The sequence below is a fragment of the Thermobia domestica genome, chromosome 2 (genome assembly GCF_964235325.1).
Source record: "Thermobia domestica chromosome 2, izTheDome1.hap1.1, whole genome shotgun sequence".
NCBI classification, from domain to species: Eukaryota; Metazoa; Arthropoda; class Insecta; order Zygentoma; family Lepismatidae; genus Thermobia; species Thermobia domestica.
Genome location: NC_137455.1, coordinates 52440528 through 52458681, shown reverse-complemented (window position 1 = coordinate 52458681; position 18154 = coordinate 52440528). Strand labels below are relative to the sequence as shown.

General features: G+C 38.2%; 1 protein-coding gene across 1 annotated transcript in view; it reads left to right on the top strand.

Moving 5' to 3' along the window:
• The first annotated feature begins 1541 nt into the window (after positions 1 to 1541).
• LOC145679677 (sodium- and chloride-dependent glycine transporter 1-like) overlaps positions 1542 to 18154 on the top strand; it is a 112688-nt gene continuing 96075 nt past the window's right edge. The window contains exons 1-4 of the mRNA XM_081750251.1: positions 1542 to 1688; positions 6217 to 6351; positions 10495 to 10649; positions 16681 to 16772. Of these exons, the coding sequence (XP_081606377.1) occupies positions 1622 to 1688; positions 6217 to 6351; positions 10495 to 10649; positions 16681 to 16772 (449 nt within the window). The 5' untranslated portion in view covers positions 1542 to 1621. The remainder of the gene's footprint in view (positions 1689 to 6216; positions 6352 to 10494; positions 10650 to 16680; positions 16773 to 18154) is intronic.

The window sequence follows — 18154 nt, the reverse complement described above, 5'->3', positions numbered from 1 at the left end:
GAAGTTTAAACCCCCAAATTCGGCCGTTCAAGCTAAAACCAAATTCATACACCATTTGACCGAGACATAACCTTGAACGTTGTTAGTGCAACAGACATTTTCACTGAACTTGGCTATGATCCTCGTTCAACAGTTGAACTTCGTTGGTGCACACGGCCGTTAGGCTGCTTGAAGTTGGCAACACTGACCGGAGATCAAAGACAAAGTCTCTTCTTTTTCCAATCTCGAAAAACGATCTTGAAGTTGTCAATTATTTATCTCGAAAACAAATGAATGTGTGTCGTAATTGAATGCTCCCTTAGGCTTGGCATCTTCTGAGACAAAACTTTGTGTGTGTGTGTGTGTGTGTGTGTGTGTGTCAGTAAAGTTCTATCCCTTAAGGAGAAATAGTATAAACTATTGCGCCTTTCATCCACTATAAAAATTCATCATCTCCAAGATTAATACGAGCCTTATTAAGGATACGTTTTCATGACATCCCCATGGGTGTCACTGGTATTTTGCAACGGAGTATTTGAAGATATCCACGTGGATGCCACTGGTATTTTTCAACGGAGTATATTATGACATCCACGTGGATGCCACTGGTATTTTGCAACGGAGTATTTTAAGACATCCACGTGGATGCCACTGGTATTTTGCAACGGAGTATATTATGACATCCACGTGGATGCCACTGGTATTTTGCAACGGAGTATTTTAAGACATCCACGTGGATGCCACTGATACTTTGCAACGGAGTATTTTATGACATCCACCGATGCCACTGGTATTTTGCAACGGAGTATTTTATGACATCCACGTGGATGCCACTGGTATTTTGCAACGGAGTATATTATGACATCCACGTGGAAGCCACTAGTATTTTGCAACGGAGTATTTTAAGACATCCACGTGGATGCCACTGGTATTTTGCAACGGAGTATTTTAAGACATCCACGTGGATGTCACTGGTATTTTGCAACGGAGTATTTTAAGATATCCACGTGGATGCCACTGGTATTTTTCAACGGAGTATATTATGACATCCACGTGGATGCCACTGGTATTTTGCAACGGAGTATTTTAAGACATCCACCTTGATGTCACTGGAACACAAGGGGTTAAGAATGAAATTAAGTTGGAATGTAATAAATAAAAAATAAAGTTAACGTTGTCTTATCCTTTTCTTTTTGGCCAAAGGAGTCTGATAATTAATAAAAGTGAAATGATTATGAAGGAATTGATGGTCTGAGAATATAGAAAGAAATGAAAGAATCTCAAAGAAACTTCACTAATATGATGATGTCAACCACGAACTCCATGACCTGGGATTTAGTCTTGAATCCCTCGCTGCAGAGGTCATTACTCTATCACTAAGTCACAATACTGTACTCAGTGTAAATGTTATGCTATCCAGTCATATCTTATACAACAAATTATAGTTAAAAACTATTTTTTGTTGTAAACCTCTTGATTTACAATCAAATATATTGTTTAAGTGTTTGCTCATTTAATTTTTTCTTTATGTAATTTCAGTTCAATGGAGGCCCAATCTATACCATTAACAGGACCCCAAGACTCTAAAGATGAACCATCACGAGCACAATGGGCATCTAAACTGGAGTTCCTTCTTACTTGTATGGGTTATGCCATAGGACTTGGAAATGTGTGGAGGTTTCCTTACATGTGTTATAGAAATGGTGGGGGTAAGTTTACACACGAAAAGAATGAACATTCGAAACTCATTCATTTCATTTGAGCCTCATGCAAGGAACTTTCTTCATGAGATGCAGATCATTAATCCACGTCGCCTTTATCTTCGACTTACGAGGAGAAATTAGACAATAAGTTCACAAAGCCTGCGGTGAAACATTTATGTATTATTTCATACAATTAGTACAACCAACAGATAGTACATACATTAGGCTATTTTCCTACACAGTTTCCTTATCGGTTGAGGCATTTATCGCGTCGTGGGATGAGTTTGAGGATTTCTTCATGGTAAAAGTCCTGTTCAGTCACGTTGTCACGAAGTGTTTCATCTCTTCGTCTCAAGAATAGCGACGGCTTCCTAGGTGCTTCTTCAAATGTGGGGACAGGTAAAAGTCGCTTAGAGCGAGGTCTGGGCTGTAGGGAGGATGTCGATGATGTCCCAGCGAAATTGCTTCAACAGCGCAGTGCTCTACTGGGCATTATGAGGGCGCGCGTTGTCGTGAAGGAAGATGACGCCCTCGGTGAGAAGTTCTGCCCGTTTCCTCCTGGTCGTGTCAAAGTCTTACAGTATCGGTCAGCCGTCACTGTGCGCTGTAGCAATCGAATAACTGAGCGAACTTCTTCGCGAGACCAGCTTTCTAAACGAGTCGCCACTTGTGTTTAGCTAGTACTCGCGCCGTAGATGGCAGGTGGCTGAAACACTGCATAGTTGCCAACTCCATGTATGAAAATTACCCTATACTCCTTATTCCTCTATAATAGACGAAACTCCAGATATATCGAATTTATAACCTTAGTTTCTGATTCTCCCTCTTATCTTGAAATTATATTTTTTTTCTCGTATTTAGGATCAAAGAATACAAGATATCGTATTCCATAGTGTTAAATCTTTTTAGGTATTTTTTTTTACATCTACTTTGATTGTTAAATACCCATAGATCCATATAAGTCCAACAGGATCATAGTGTACAGTTTAGATTAAATCAACAATTGTAAAGTGAAGACTGAACTAAAATGATCCACTGTGGTAATTTTTAAAATTCCAACCTGTGTTATTACATAGTCGAATCCATAGTTTTCGTGGTCGCTAAGATGAACAGTGATACTTTTGATGCCATTTAAGCCCAAATTTAGCCCACAATAGTAATATTTAATTTTTATTTATATAGATGTTTTATTATTTTCTGATTATTATTATATTTTCTTTATTTCTATCGATTTGAGATAGCTTCAGTAATAGCAAAGAGTGACTGACTAACGGAATATATTACTATTTTTTCTTATTTTAACACAGCGAATCGGGTAATTGACGCTAGTATATCTTTGAAATCTTTGAGTTTTACGTCCCACGGTTATGCCGGTTAGGCTAAAGGGGACGGTGATTATGAGAAATGAATGAAATGGTGAAATGAAGAAAGTGGGAGGAAACGGGAGAACCCCGAGAAAACCCACGCACACGGTGTTTGCCCACCACAAAGTTCACTTGGTGGGGGCTGGGATCGAACCCGGGACCCCAAGCACCAGAGGTGAACGCTCTACCACTGAGCCACCGCGGCCCCCTTGACGCTAGTATAATACTACTACTACTACTACTACTACTACTACTACTACTACTAATAATAATAATAATATATTAACTGAAAGTTTTTATAGTTCTATTTTCTTATGAGACAGGAGGATCATATAGGGGAGACCGGGGCTATTTGAGTATAGTAAGGGAAAACTCAAAATTTCCAAAAAACGACGCACTTTAAAGTTTAGATAATTAGACCATAATCAACATACATTATTATAGTACAACATATTAAAGAATAAAGAACCTGTTAAATCATGGAAATTCAGGAAACGAATTTAAAATAAAAATGGCAGAATTCGAGATTAGCATAAATCACGGGGCTACTTGGGTTTCTCAAGGGCTATTTGGGTACTTCACTGTATCAACATTGTTTACATTAATCACATTGGCATTCATATATATTATTAAATTATACCCTTTTATATATAACTTGTAAAAACATAAGTCAAAAGGAAAAGTAAATAAGTAGAGAAAATCTTTAAGAAAGGGTGTTAAGAATAAGTTAAGAGTAAACTCCTACAGCGTCCTAATAATACAAGGCTATTTATTTTCTTATCTGTTACATAATACCGTACACGTACAGGTTCGTCTGCGAGTAGTTTGACTTATCCTTTTTGAAATAAATATTTGTAAAAGCAAAGAAAAAAGGCAACTCTGACAAAATAACATAAAAAGAAACGTCGTATACTTCTACATTTTCTGCATTAATTTTCAGTAAATAAAAACAACACACGTTAATAATGAAAACTTTAGTTCAAATTTAACTTTTAAAAAAATTGAACTGACAATAACACCTGTGTTCAAAATCACGTTTAACTAGTAGTCTTATACATTAAAATCAAATGTATAGTAAGAGAAAAAACAAACCTTGTGCTAGAGAAACCTAAGAGAATTATAATTATTTTTTATATGAACATCAGAGAAATCACTGTTTCTCAAACTTCTGAAATACGAGACAATGAAAGTTATCGAGAAATGTGAAACTCAGAGACACTTGCCACATACAAACTGTTTTATCCTATTAGCTCCAACACATATCTCATGGTACCATTGTTTACAATATTGGCAGCGAATCCACTCCCCTTTACCGACTGATTCTTTAGAGTAATATTTCACATTGCAGAATCCGCGTGGTACATTGTCCTCGGATTTATTCTGATCACTATCATTATCACGTGCAGCATACGTAACACTTGAGGTCATAGGTCTGTTTAGTATTGTCTTCTTAATGCTTTTCGTTTTCGAGCCAGTTTTGCCAAATCCCTTCACTGATAACTTCCGTTTCATACAAAGTTGTTGGACATTTTCGGAAGAAGTGAGTAGGCGAGTAGTTCGCTTCTTTTTCGTGGAGATACTTTTGAAATTTTTTGTAGGAGTGCGAAGAATTTGAAAGAACGTCGATGTTGAGCATGATGGTGTTGCTGATGGACGTTCTTCAGATTGTGATGTTGAGGTTGAAGAGGGAATATCTGCTGTTGTTTTAACTCCTGCAGTTGAACTTAAACTTGTATCTTAACGTAACCACTATCTGATAAGGAAATATGAGAACCAGGTGGTAGATTGTTTATGAATTCTTCTCTCATGCGCTGACCTTTAAAAATAACAAATGGTGGGATGTATTGTCCAACTGCGTTGCAAGCAACTATTACAGTGACATTCTCGACTCTTTCGACGTCAGTGAGAGCAACCATCTCTTTTTTCCCCTTCTTGGCAATTACCTTGCTTGGGTTGTTGTTAAGAGGAAAACCTGTTTCATCCACGTTGTATATACGTTGTGGCTTTGTGTTGACACCAATCGTCGAAGAAACAGATTTCAACAGTTGAAAAAAGGCACTCACTGTTTCCTTATTAACGCCCTCAGTACGGGCTCTTGAAAGTCCCTCAGGCTTTCGTAATGATAAGTTCGGATGTCTTTTCATGAAACTTGAAAACCAATCCTCACCAGCTAATCCTTTGTTTTTCCAAGGATGCGGAATTTGATTTATCGTTACATATCGATGCACAGCTATTCGAATCGTTTCAGGGGTGCAGCCTACTCCCTTTTCCGCAAGAGTCATAATTCGCAACACCAACTCCTCCTCCTGTTCGTTTGTCAGTACTGTGGGGTGTCCTATGACTTCCGGTTTTGTATTTTGAACTATTTCGTTATTATCACCCAAAGTTAGTCTCAACCTTTCGATCTGTACTTTTCTTCGCAAAGATTAAAAAGGAACATTGCAGAGCTGTGAAGCTCCACGCAAACTCAAATCACCTTTTGTTACACTTTGCACTGCCTTTTCCATGTCTTCATTATTCCACTTCTTGTATTTATGTTTTGATTTGTATGTCCGTACCATCTAAAAAGAAAATAAAGTGTTTTGTTTTACATACATGACCATATAGGAGGCTGAATCATAATACAAAATTAAAATTCATAAATTAAATATATTCACATAAGTTTACACCTGACCCAAATAGCCCCAATTGACTCAAATAGCCCAATTTTTTTCGACTCAAATAACCCCATTTTGCTAAAGCTTACGCAGGAACGTATTACTTTCACACAAAACAGAGGGCAGCACCAAAACTTGCCCTTATAACATATGGACGTTCTGTTTTACGCGTACGGTAATAACTTTACAAATATTTTCATTTACACAGATTCAGCACCTTATGTCGTAGAAACACAATTTTATATCAGAGCAAAATATGAAGTATTGCAACTCACCTTGCTCAGAATAGTCGCACATTCACAGCAAGCGATAAGAAACTAGAAGATCAAAGATATACACAACCTTCCCTTAGCCAACGAACTCACAACTGAACGTAGGTTCAGCGTACTGGTGCGCATATTAAATACGCAGTGACCTTTTTTCTTATGTTTGACCCAAATAGTCCCTTGACTCAAATAGCCCCAGTCTCCCCTATATTAAGTATAATACTCGTAATTTTTCCATCCTTTTCAGGTGCCTTTCTTGTTCCGTACTTCATTATGTTGTCTCTCTGTGGCTTTCCCTTGTTTTTACTGGAAATCTGTTTAGGACAGTTCAGCAGTCTCTCCTGTATCACCTTATTTGGAAAATTAACTCCAATATTAAAAGGTAAGATAAAAAAAAGGAATTTATAAAAATAGAAGTTGTCTTTTATTAGAAATAACATGTGTATTATTCTCCCAATGTTGAGTTACCTGTTATTGATGTTAGGTATTGATATTATGTATCCAAAAACGTTCTCTGTTGGATTTGAACAATAGACAAACGTGGAAAATCAGAAATAGTGTCCATCAGCTGAAATAGTCTGTCTACATCGATCGATTGGGAAGATTATAACTCAGCGGAACCTAAATCAAATAATTTACCATGTTGAGAGTACGGAACCTTTGTCCTCGCAGATAGTAATCGAACGAATGGAAGGATTGGTAATACGGCGGTGCAGTTTCAAAGGAATATGGAAAATGTATTTGGCAGGACGCTAAGTTTCCGGTCGCCAAATATTTTAGTTTGGCGGTTGGCATTTGGCATTTCCTCTGTTTACCAAATTGAAATCATATCCTCTGATTCGACTACTGGATTCAGACCTGAAATTTTGTGACTTGAATTAGAATTTCTCATTCAATGGTGTCATAGGTGCTTCGCGCTGTTCAGATGCAGAATAACTCCTCTACTACTCATAAACACTAGCTCCACTGTTTTCAACTTTTTATACACACAGTTGCATTGGATCATCTGGCCAGGTGGCAGCAGTTCGTGATGCGCAGTATCCCGAACCGTTCACCAAACAGAAAATTGTTGTCGGCTCTGTTGAAGAAGTGGTCGTTTTAGTTATTGAGAGTTAATTCATCTTGTGCTAACCAATAATGATATCGCCGTGAAGGATCGTAAAAAATCTGCTTGTCAGTGCTGCCTAGAAACAAACCCTTTCCCTGACCAAACAACAAAGAAACATAGCTATTTCTAATGTCGTTTTCTGAGGCAACTCTCTTCCTGTGACATCCATTGTCAAACTTTATGTCGCAACTCAAGCTGGTATAGACGTAGGTTAACGGTTACATCACTGCAATTCAATGTTTCTTTTATATGTTTAGTTATTATCTTTCCCAATAGCCAACTTAAATGCCTCACGTCTACAGATGAACGTGTCATATATGATACATCCTGTGGGGATTTATTCCTGTACTTAAATTTGTTAAATCACCATTGTATTGTTTGCTCATTTAACACATCCTCATCAAATGCTTATTTTTCTTCCCTTTTTATTAGTGTTTGTTTCCAGTTTAAACTCATAGAGCATATAGGTACAGCGCAGGCCCGTAGCCAGCCCAAAAATGTAGGGGGGAGCAGCTGAAGTTAGGGGGGCCCGATCCAACCATATGATAGTTCATCACCATATTATAGTTCATTTGCAAGCCTACCGTGCAAATTTTAGGGGGGAAGCAAAAATTCAGGGGGGCCCGGCCCCCCTAGAACCCCGCTGGATACGGCCCTGGTACAGCGCACTGACATCCTTATCAAACTGTAGCGACCACAACCAATAATTGACAAAAGAATAAACTCATTAACATTGTACCTTTATTTTTCTCTCTCTCTCGAAATGAAATGTGTAAGATGCGTGTGCAGTGGCATTACTCAGATTGTACCGGTACTATTCTTAATCCTAACATTAGTGAATAGACATCCGAAAAGTAAGCCTGTTGGTATTGATACGTACCAGACCAGTGCACAGTAGGAGCCACTCCTGAACCTGCAGTTAATACTTAATGGATCTAACTTCGGTAAAATGTAAATATTCAACTCTACGTGGCATGGTTATCCACTGACATAGGACTGGCTGAACAGTCGATCGCTGTTGTGAAACTTCTTAGAAACAAAGTGATATTATATAAAAATAAATCTTATACACCAATCCCTTTTTTCTTTTAGGTAAGTTTCAGTTGAGATAAAATACTTTCACATAAAATGACTAAGACATACTATTCATATGAAGAATGAGAACATTATTTTTCCTTTGCTATGTCAAAGAATAAATGCATATGTTTGTTATGTAACTGTTATGTTTCTTTGGTAAAGAAAGACAATCTGGAAAGGCATTATTCCACTTTGTGAAAGAAGAAACACAACTCCGACTTCCCCCTGTGAATTAAGGGAAATGAAAATGCAGTTTCAGACACAATTTGGCGATAGGTAGTAGAGGTCTGCACGGTCCGGAATTTTTTAGCCCAAGCCCGGCCCGGCCCGTGAAGTTACAATGTGAGGCCCGACCCGAGTCCGAAATAAGTTCTAGCATTTAGGCTTGAGCCCGGCCCGACATCGTGTGGTACTCAAATGAGCCGGAAATAAGCCCGGATTACAGGAACTTAATAATTAACGCTAAATTGTATTTTTATTTATAGCAATTAGAGGTTTAATTTTACAGTTGTGCTTTAAAAGTTCTCCAGAAAGAACGGTGCAATATATATATATATATATATATATATATATATATATATATATATATATATATATATATATATATATATATATATATATATATATATATATATATATATATATATATAACTCGTTGTACAGTATATTTACAAAGTGAGGCCCGAAAATGCCCGAGAAATATGGTTGTATATTTAAAAATTTACGGCCCGAGCTCGGGCTGGGCCTGAAGTGATATATGCTTTGTAGGCAAGAGCCCAACCCACGGGCTCGGCCCGAGTCCGTGCAGACCTTTAATAGGTAGATCGGCAATGATTTTTATATCCTAAGGTAGATCACTGAAATCAAAATGTTTAGTCATTCTTGTCACTAAGAAATCGCTGTGAGAGGTGGTACTAGTTGTCACAGAGTGCCTCAAGTAATTGTCGTTTGTTTGTGGGTGATATTCGTTTGTGATATATTAGTTGTAGGAGATGACAAATATTGTCCACAGCATTCGAGTTTGGGGATTGTCTGAGCCACGCCAGACTTTGAACCCCATTTTGTATCCATGGTATCTTGTCATCCGTGAATTGTGTATTGATTCGCATCAGTTGGCCTACTTTAAAGGGTACTAATCCATCTTGCAGCCCATGAACGATTGAAAAAAAAAATTGGGATGCACAATTAAGTCATTTCGTCTAAATAAACCCCAGGATATGTTAGTCACTAGATATTGCAAAGTCATATTTTTACTTCAGCATCAACACATTTCAGTTTCCCTAGTCAACAATAAAAAAAGAAGATATATATACATCAAAATAATACATTGTCTCCCACATCTGACCGTAGTCGGATTTGAATTGGCGTATATAAACCATCAGTGGCGTATTTAGGAAGCTATCGGACTCAAACCCTCCAAAATAAATTTGTTAGTTTTTCGCATTCCACGTACAACAATAATCCTCCTTTCCATTTCTAAGAATTTCGTTGACTTGCCATTTTTCTTATGCTCTTTGTTCAGAAATAATACTGTATTTGTCAAATTTCATTCCATGTAAGAACTGCGTTCTTTTTTCTTTCTTTCGTCCATTCTACTCTTCTGTTTCTTTCTCTTAGTTGTTACTTTCTTTCATTTCTCATATCATACTTTCGACCGTTGTTAGTTGTGATTCAACTCGGCCGTCGTCAGTAACTTCAAAACTAAGAGAAGGTGATAAGCAAAACTGGTGTTCCACAACAACTTACACGGATATCAACATAACGAAACTTTAGTTATTATAGTAAAGGAATATTTACATCGTATAGTTATAAAGAAAGGTAAATGTTTGAATTAAAGAAAATCAAGAAGGGCAATAAGTAAGTAGCCCGGGAAATTTGGTACGCCAAGGGATGCTTCCTTTTTCTTCTATGAATACAATAAAAGGTTAGATTCACTGCTAAATTTTTGTGTGTATCATATCACCAGTTTGCAATTCTTGCCATTAAAACTACAATTTATGCATAAACTAAAATATATTTAATTCTCAAACTCAGGTGCGCAATTGCCCCTTGCTTAACCGTGTTATTCATAGCCCCTCCCGAAACAAAATCCTAAATTCACCACTGTAAACTAATATATACAACTAAAGTAGAATTTAAGCACGCACGATGATTTTATCTTTCTAGAAATCACACCAAATAACTTAGGTCGTCCTAGCCATTCAAGATGTTAAATGTTTTTTCTGCTAAGCAGCCACGTGTTTTCAAAGTTTTGGGAAACCAATTACAATATAATGAAGATGCAGGTTATTAAACATGTTAAATAAGTTAATCAATATTTCTTCATTTTTTTTTTCACAGGTGTCGGATATGCTACGGTTATCGCCAACTTCTGGTGTGCCGTATACTGTAATGTGATTATTGGTTACCCACTTTACTTTATCGTAATGTCGTTTGATTCCCAACTGCCTTGGGAGAGCTGTAACAACACATGGAATACAGAGAATTGCGTTAAGGTATTTATTATTTATTATAAATTTTGATTAGTTTCGAAGCATATCAGAGTCTGAAACATAATAATTGTAAGAGGCGAAGTTGTAAAGGCAGCCCTGCACAGAGGAAGTGTTTACTTCTTTTATAATTTCGAGAATGTACTAGATATAAGTATTTTGTTTTAAATATGTCTAAATAGATGAAGAAGGTAATAAATTCATTTTCTAAAACTCAACCAAATGTATTCTAAAATCTTATATATTTAGGATTGTTTAGCTTTTCCAAAAAGAAAAATACATTGCCATTATTTTACACAGATGATCCCAAGAAAATTTTGCGCCCTTTACCTTCTCTTTTGTTTGTATTCAGTATCAGCCTAAATGGCAGAATGTTATAAAATAGAGGATCTGCTCATACGTATCTTCAACATATGAACTCAATGAAGCCAAAAAACAACCAAGCATCGTCTAATCCGGCACGTTTGATTGGCTACTCTCGTTTCCGCCAAGATTGTTGGCTCGAAACATTGCGATCTTAGTGGCGCGCAGTGGGCAGAGTAGGTGTGGCGAAGCTGTGACGTATGGCTTCACGATTTTGTTGTATTGGCAGATCCTCTATTTTATAACATCCTTGCTAAATGGGGACACCGTAGTCTAGTGGTTAGAGCTTGAACTCATGTCCGCGTGATACCGGATTCGATTCCCGGCCGGTGCTTTACAATTTTCTGCGTTCACCGAGCGTCGTGAGGCAAACTGGGGAGTCACGTGAATAAAAGACGTGACGGCCACTAGATCTAGGAAGCTCCTTAAACTTCTGTTAGAGACAAGGTGATGCAGCGTGCAAGGTGATGCACGTGTTCGTCGCAATGCTGGACGTAGTTAAGCCAGTCGCTAATAGATGGCGTTGGAGTGGCTTAGTCCTACAAAAGGGCTGTTACGCAAAGGTTTGGTTTTTTATTAGTCTAAATAATACGGCCGCTTACATTAATCCACCAGCAGCTTAGCGGAGCGTACAGAACGAAATGCACGGAGTACGCTGGCAAACAATAAGCAATAGCCCAGGGCCATTTTTAACCTCCTCGGCGCCCTAGGCACTTCAAATTGCTACACCCCCCACTATTTCACCAGCATCCTCTCCTTTAGTTATTGCTTTGCCAGTTTTGGTTCGGGAGAGATTTTCGCTCTCTAACTTTTTTTTCCCTTTTTTTTTTTGTTTTCGCTCTTTGAAGACTCTTTCCATTATCCACCACCCATGGACCCGCCGTATGACCTTGACTGGGCGCAGCCATGATGATTACTAACAAACACTGATAACTGCTGCTAAACAAGCAAGTGACACGATAATCCCATGCATGTACAGGAGATTGAAATTTATTGAGCGCGCCTTTAATAATAATAAATTGAACTCATCAGAAGTATATTATAAAGGTAACCAAGAAAGTTCTATCACTTTTTCACCCACCACCTTTGAACATCGATATGTCACCTAAGACGTAGCAAAAAGATCAAAAATAGTCCCCATCAGCATCAACGACCTTCTGCCAACGTTCTGCAAGGTCTTGGATTCCATCATGGTGGAACTTGGTGGGCCGTGAAGCGAAGAAGGTATCAAGTGCATTTCGTACCTCTACTAGAAATTTGAACTGACGTACTCTAAGGTGATTGACCAAAAAATGTGACAGGTGATAATCGGATGGTGCAATATCTGGGGAGAATGCCGGATGCAATAGTTTTTCCCATCCAAGGCGTAGAATGGTGTCCCGGGTCATCCTAACCACGTGGGGCTTAGTGTTGTTCTGTAACAGGAGGATCCCTTTGCGATTCTGAAGGTTTCTTTTTTTAGTTTTTCTTGAACACGGCTCAACTCCTGACGGGACAAAGTTGCATTCATGCTTTGACCAGCTGGTAGCAGTTCCCGATGCACGATGCCCCAAGCAAGTCACCAAACACACAGGAAGACCTCCTTCTGGTGCAGTGCTGGCTTCGGCTGTTTTGGAACCGGTTCATGGGATGCTAACCAATGATGACGGCGCCGTGGAGTTTCGTACGGGACCCACTGCTCATCACATGTCAACATCCTGCCCAGAAGTGACTCTTTCCTCTGACGAGACAGCAAAGAAACACAGGTGTTTGCTCGTGTTGCCTTCTGGCCCGAAGTCAAATCATGTGGGATCCATCAACCCAACTTGTAGTGCTTCTGAAGTTCATGAAGGTGTTGTCGAATGGTTTCTCCACTCATACTGAATTGTAGTCCAAGTTCCTCACATGTCTGGCTACTGTTCGTCTCAATTGCTGCCTGAAGATCTTCATTTTGCACATGTGTTTGTCTTCCGGCACGTGGTGCGTCTTCGAATGTTTCGTCACCGTCCTTAAACTCGTTAAACCAACGCTGCACTGTCCGTGTAGTCACGACACCTTCACCAAAGGTCTGGCATATCTTCCGTCCCGCTCCAGCTGCGTTTGACCCCAGTTTGATCTCCTACATAATACACGCCCTTATGACACTCTGTGGAGTTCCCATGTTCACTCTGTCCTTACAGAAGTTTACGGTGTAACTGAGCTGCCACAACCAGGTAATACCCACACCAACAACTGACCTTCGCTTTATCTCCATTAGCATTCAACTCACGGTGTGAGGGACAATTGAACACAGACCTCCACAAAAGCGACAGAACTTTCTTGGTTACCTTTATATAATTATTGTTTTCTTTCTTTTTTATTCTTTCATCATGTTGATATTCAATTTATCATATTGAGTGACAAGCTAGTAGTTTTAAATGGACGGAGATTGTATTTGTAGCTTTCTTGTAAATTATTATAATTAAAAAGTGCACAAGGAATCATTTCCACAGTCTCGGCTTTTGTCTGCTAATAGCAGAAAACACGTATTTTTCCACATATTAGTACAATTACTAGTTTGTTTTCACCCCCCACTTCAAGTTATCCTCAGACAACTGTAGGCCTATTCTTATTTGTCAAGTAATATAAATCTCTATTTTCAATTAACAAAAGTAAAATTATACCTAAAACATTTACATTAGCCGCGGAGATCTAGTATGATTGTAACCAGGTTGCTCAACCAAAACGGAAATTACGTTTTCAGCACCAGCGTATTTTAATTTTTATCTTTTTTCTCCCTCCAAGTTTTGCGCTCCCAAATCTTCTGCGCTCTAGGCACCTGCCTAGTGTGCCTAAGTGGAAAAGCGGCCCTGCAATAGCCACAGCCTGTTTTAGCTCCAGTAGCGTCGTAACAAGGAAAGCTAAGATGCGCTCTGGTATCAACATTGTTTTCAATACATATCTCTCTTAAATTCCTCTCGTGGACAGCCTATTTTATACGCATATAGAGTACCATGCTTATTTTTTAATATACCGCCCCTAGAAATTTGACGCCCTGGGCCCGGGCCCGTGTGTAAATACGAGTTTGGTTGCAAGCAAGTAGGAATTTATTTAGAAAATCTGTATCTGTACTAGTACACAGTCATATATACTGTATATATATACAGTATGGCGCTAAATTCGTTGTACAAAAGCAGAGGAGTGATTCCTGAGAGTAAAACAAACAAAAAAGTTCCAATAAACATAGGGCGAAAACCCCATCGTTTACGTGTTATAGGCTGCCGAAATCATGAAAAAATGAATTTTAAAGGTCCATAGTTCCAAAACTATGGGACCTACCATAGTTGGGTCAAGACTTCACTTAGGAACTAGTATGTGCTCTATCCAAAAATACATGTTTTAGAATCCTAAGGTGCTCACGCAACAATTTTTACGAAGGTAGTTGGAGAGTACTTTATATCATACACCCTCCATTCCAAAAGAAACCGAACGTTTTAAAAAAACAAAAAAGCAATGTACATTTTGGAACAAATCATTTTTATTAATCAATGTATTCCCCTTCTGCATCGATACACATATTTGCACGCTCCAACAAGTTGTCAAACGACTTCTCCATGTCCTTTATTGGAATTTTCTTTAGGACGGCGGTCTTCGCCTTCTCAATGGCATCAATCGATGCGTGCCACTTTCCTTTCATCGCCAAATGCAGTTTCGGGAACAGATAGAAATCGCACGGAGCGAGATCTGGTGAATAGGGCGGATGATGCAACCGAATAATGTGATTTTTGACCAAAAATTCAGTTACAAGTCACGAACGATGTGATGGTGCATTATCGTCCAAAAGAGTCCAACTGCCGATTTCGCGATATTCGGGCCGAATACGACGAATTCTTGCCAGCAAACGCTTCATGACGCCCAAGTAAAACTCTCCAGTGACTGTCTGGCCGGGCGGAACAAATTCTTTGTGGATAATTCCTTTTGAATCGTAAAAACAAATCAGCATCACCTTAACTTTTGACTTCACCAAGCGACTTTTTTTGGGTGTTCCTTCATCCGGCGCTCTCCATTCAGCACTTTGCCGCTTTGTTTCGGGCTCATATTCAAAACACCACTTCTCGTCACCAGTTACAATCGATTTCAAGAAGTTTCGATCCTGCCGAGCACTTTTAACGATGTCTTTGCAATGCGCAATTCGATCAACTTTTTGGTCTTCGGTGAGTTTGTGTGGTACAAACCGCGAATTAACCTTCTTAAGGCCCAAAACTTCGGTCAAAATGCGGTATGCGGTTGTTTGAGGAATGCCTAATTCCATTTCAATAACTTTCACCGACGATTTTTTGTTATGTTTGATGAATTCACGCACTTTTTCGATGTTTTCTTCCGATAATCCGGTTCTGGGACGGCCTGATCTTTCGTCATCATCCAGCGTCTCTCTACCCGATTTGAATCGCCTGAACCACTCGTAAACTTGCGTACGGGATAGACACTCATCACCATATGCATTTTGTAGCATTTGGTGCGTTTCACTAAAAGTTTTACCCAGTTTAACACGAAACTCAATTGCAGCTCGTTGTTTGAAACTCATTTTCCGACCGATGTACACAACACACTGACAGTTGAAACGCAATAGCTTTGTTGCTGTGCATCCAAATGTCATGACATTTATACCAGTTGTCAATGAGGGACTACGCCATCTACCGGTAAAATATTACAACAGATGGCACTAGTGGTACTATTTGTTTTCAAATGTTCGGTTTCTTTCGGAATGGAGGGTGTAGATCCGTAGTCAAACTCCTTCTATAGAAATTGTTGTGGAAGCACCTCAGGATTCTGAAACATGCGTTTTTGGATAGGGCACATACTAGTTCCTAAGTGAAGTCTTGACCCAACTATGGTAGGTCCCATAGTTTTGGAACTATGGACCTTTAATATTCATTTTTTCATGATTTCGGCAGCCTATAACACGTAAACGATGGGGTTTTCGCCCTATGTTTATTGGAACTTTTTGTTTGTTTTACTCTCAGGAATCACTCCTCTGCTTTTGTACAACGAATTTAGCGACATACTACATATATATATATACACACACACACACACACATATATATATATATATATATATATATATATATATATATATCAGCGTTTTTCAAGCGGTATCGCATTGCAGTGTGCGATACAAAAACATGGAAATAGTAAAACACCTTACATTTTTTATTGTTGTTAGATATATTGGTATGGCTAGGTTGTGAGTTAATATGTGTAGTGATCACCAACATTTCAGAGCTCCCTTGTTGTTATGTGGTTAGTGTACACGTCATTGGCGTGAAAGATCCGGGTTCAATTCCCCACGGAATCTCATGGGGTTCAGATACCATGCTAAGCTGTAAGTTCACGTTTCACATAGCCTCGCTGCTCAAAGAGACGCTAAACTCAATTCCAATCCAACCAAGATTTTAGTAATTTATTGCTAATTTTAGAATTTTCTGTTAGAGAAGTGGAAATACAATAAATTGTAGAAACATTTGTGAAGTTAAAACAGGATTGATTGCCGAAATATTATAATGAATATTATTTAAAATTAGGATATCTAGCACGCAATAAGTTAATAATCAGTGCTTTTATATATATATATATATATATATATATATATATATATATATATATATATATATATATATATATATATATATATATTACTTTATATTTTATTTCAGTCAGTAAACAGGGATTTGAACAGTACAGTGAACAATTCGATAGTCCATAATAGTTCTAAGTTATCAAGAACACCGGCAGACGAATTTTTCCAGTAAGTATTATGTTCTGATTACTACTACTTACACTAGCAAACAATTATTTTAAGTTCACAAAACAAAACCATATTTTACAGTGATGAAAGTTAAAATGAATCAAGCATTTTTTTATCATTCTCTTCCTCTTTTTTAATATATTTTCTGACGGTATTGTCTTAATTTGTATTAACCAATAAACACGGAATCTTTTCGACCAATAAGGAACTGACTGCAATATAGCCTGACAAGAATGAATAAATCTCTGGATAAGGTAAAATTGTAGTTAAATGTGCCATAACAAACCGTTATATTGTACAATGCTGAAGGCAATAGCTAGAAATTCTGTTCTAAGTACGGGTCAAGCCATCTGAAGTGGTCCAAAGATGGTGAAAATGGTTGCTCGATCATCTCTGAAAATTATAAAAATTTGTGTGTGACAAACTTTCTGTATGAGAAGGTCAATAACATGATTCGCGTTGTCGTATGTGCAACTGCTGCTGAATGGCGGCCATCTTTGTGTTGGTAGAGTAACAATTTTTGCATTTGCAAGCGTTTATGAAAACTACAGTTGCTCAGGACGTACGAATTAGACGAACACCAAACAAAAACGAATACATATTTAGAGGAGAGACTGACATACTTAGATGAATTTAGAGCAGAGACTGACATACACGAAGAATATAAATTTTTGCTTCTAAATAAATATGCAGGGTTGCAAACCAATACACGAATCACCAGAAAAACTATAGAAAATTGCACTTTTAAAGGGGTTGTATTTTGGAATGGCATAAAGTGGGGGATTCATAAGTTTTGTGCTAAATACTATTGCATGTAAAGAGTCTGCAGAAATATCCACAGCTATGATACTAATGGCAACATAGATTTATGGGAGTCCGAAAGCTGAAGTTTGTGATTTTGACTTCATTTTTGGGGCGTAATATCTCAGGAGGGCAAAGTGTTAAAAACTGCTGCTTAGGCCACATAGTAATTTTATATGTGAATAACCTACTGCAAGAAAATCATGACTAATGTTGCATGGAAAAAAGGTGAGGACATGGTTAAATCGCGAAGGAATCACGTGCGTGACGATTGTCGAAGCCCAGAAAAATTTAAATGTTTGGATATGTTTCATGCTAGATCTTAAGAACTACACATGGTATAGCAATTAGGCCAGCTTTTGTTTGTGTTCAGTTGTACAAAAACTTGCGAGTGGAGTTTGTTCCATCTTTCTAGCTCCATGATCATTGCCACTTCTATATGGAAAGGGGGTTAACTTCTCCTTGCACCCACGAAACCCATCGTCAAATTGGACCGCGGTATTAAGACACTTAATGTATCAGCAAAGTATCATTGAAATCCAATCCCAGTTACGGAAGTTAATATGTTCACAAGGTTGCGT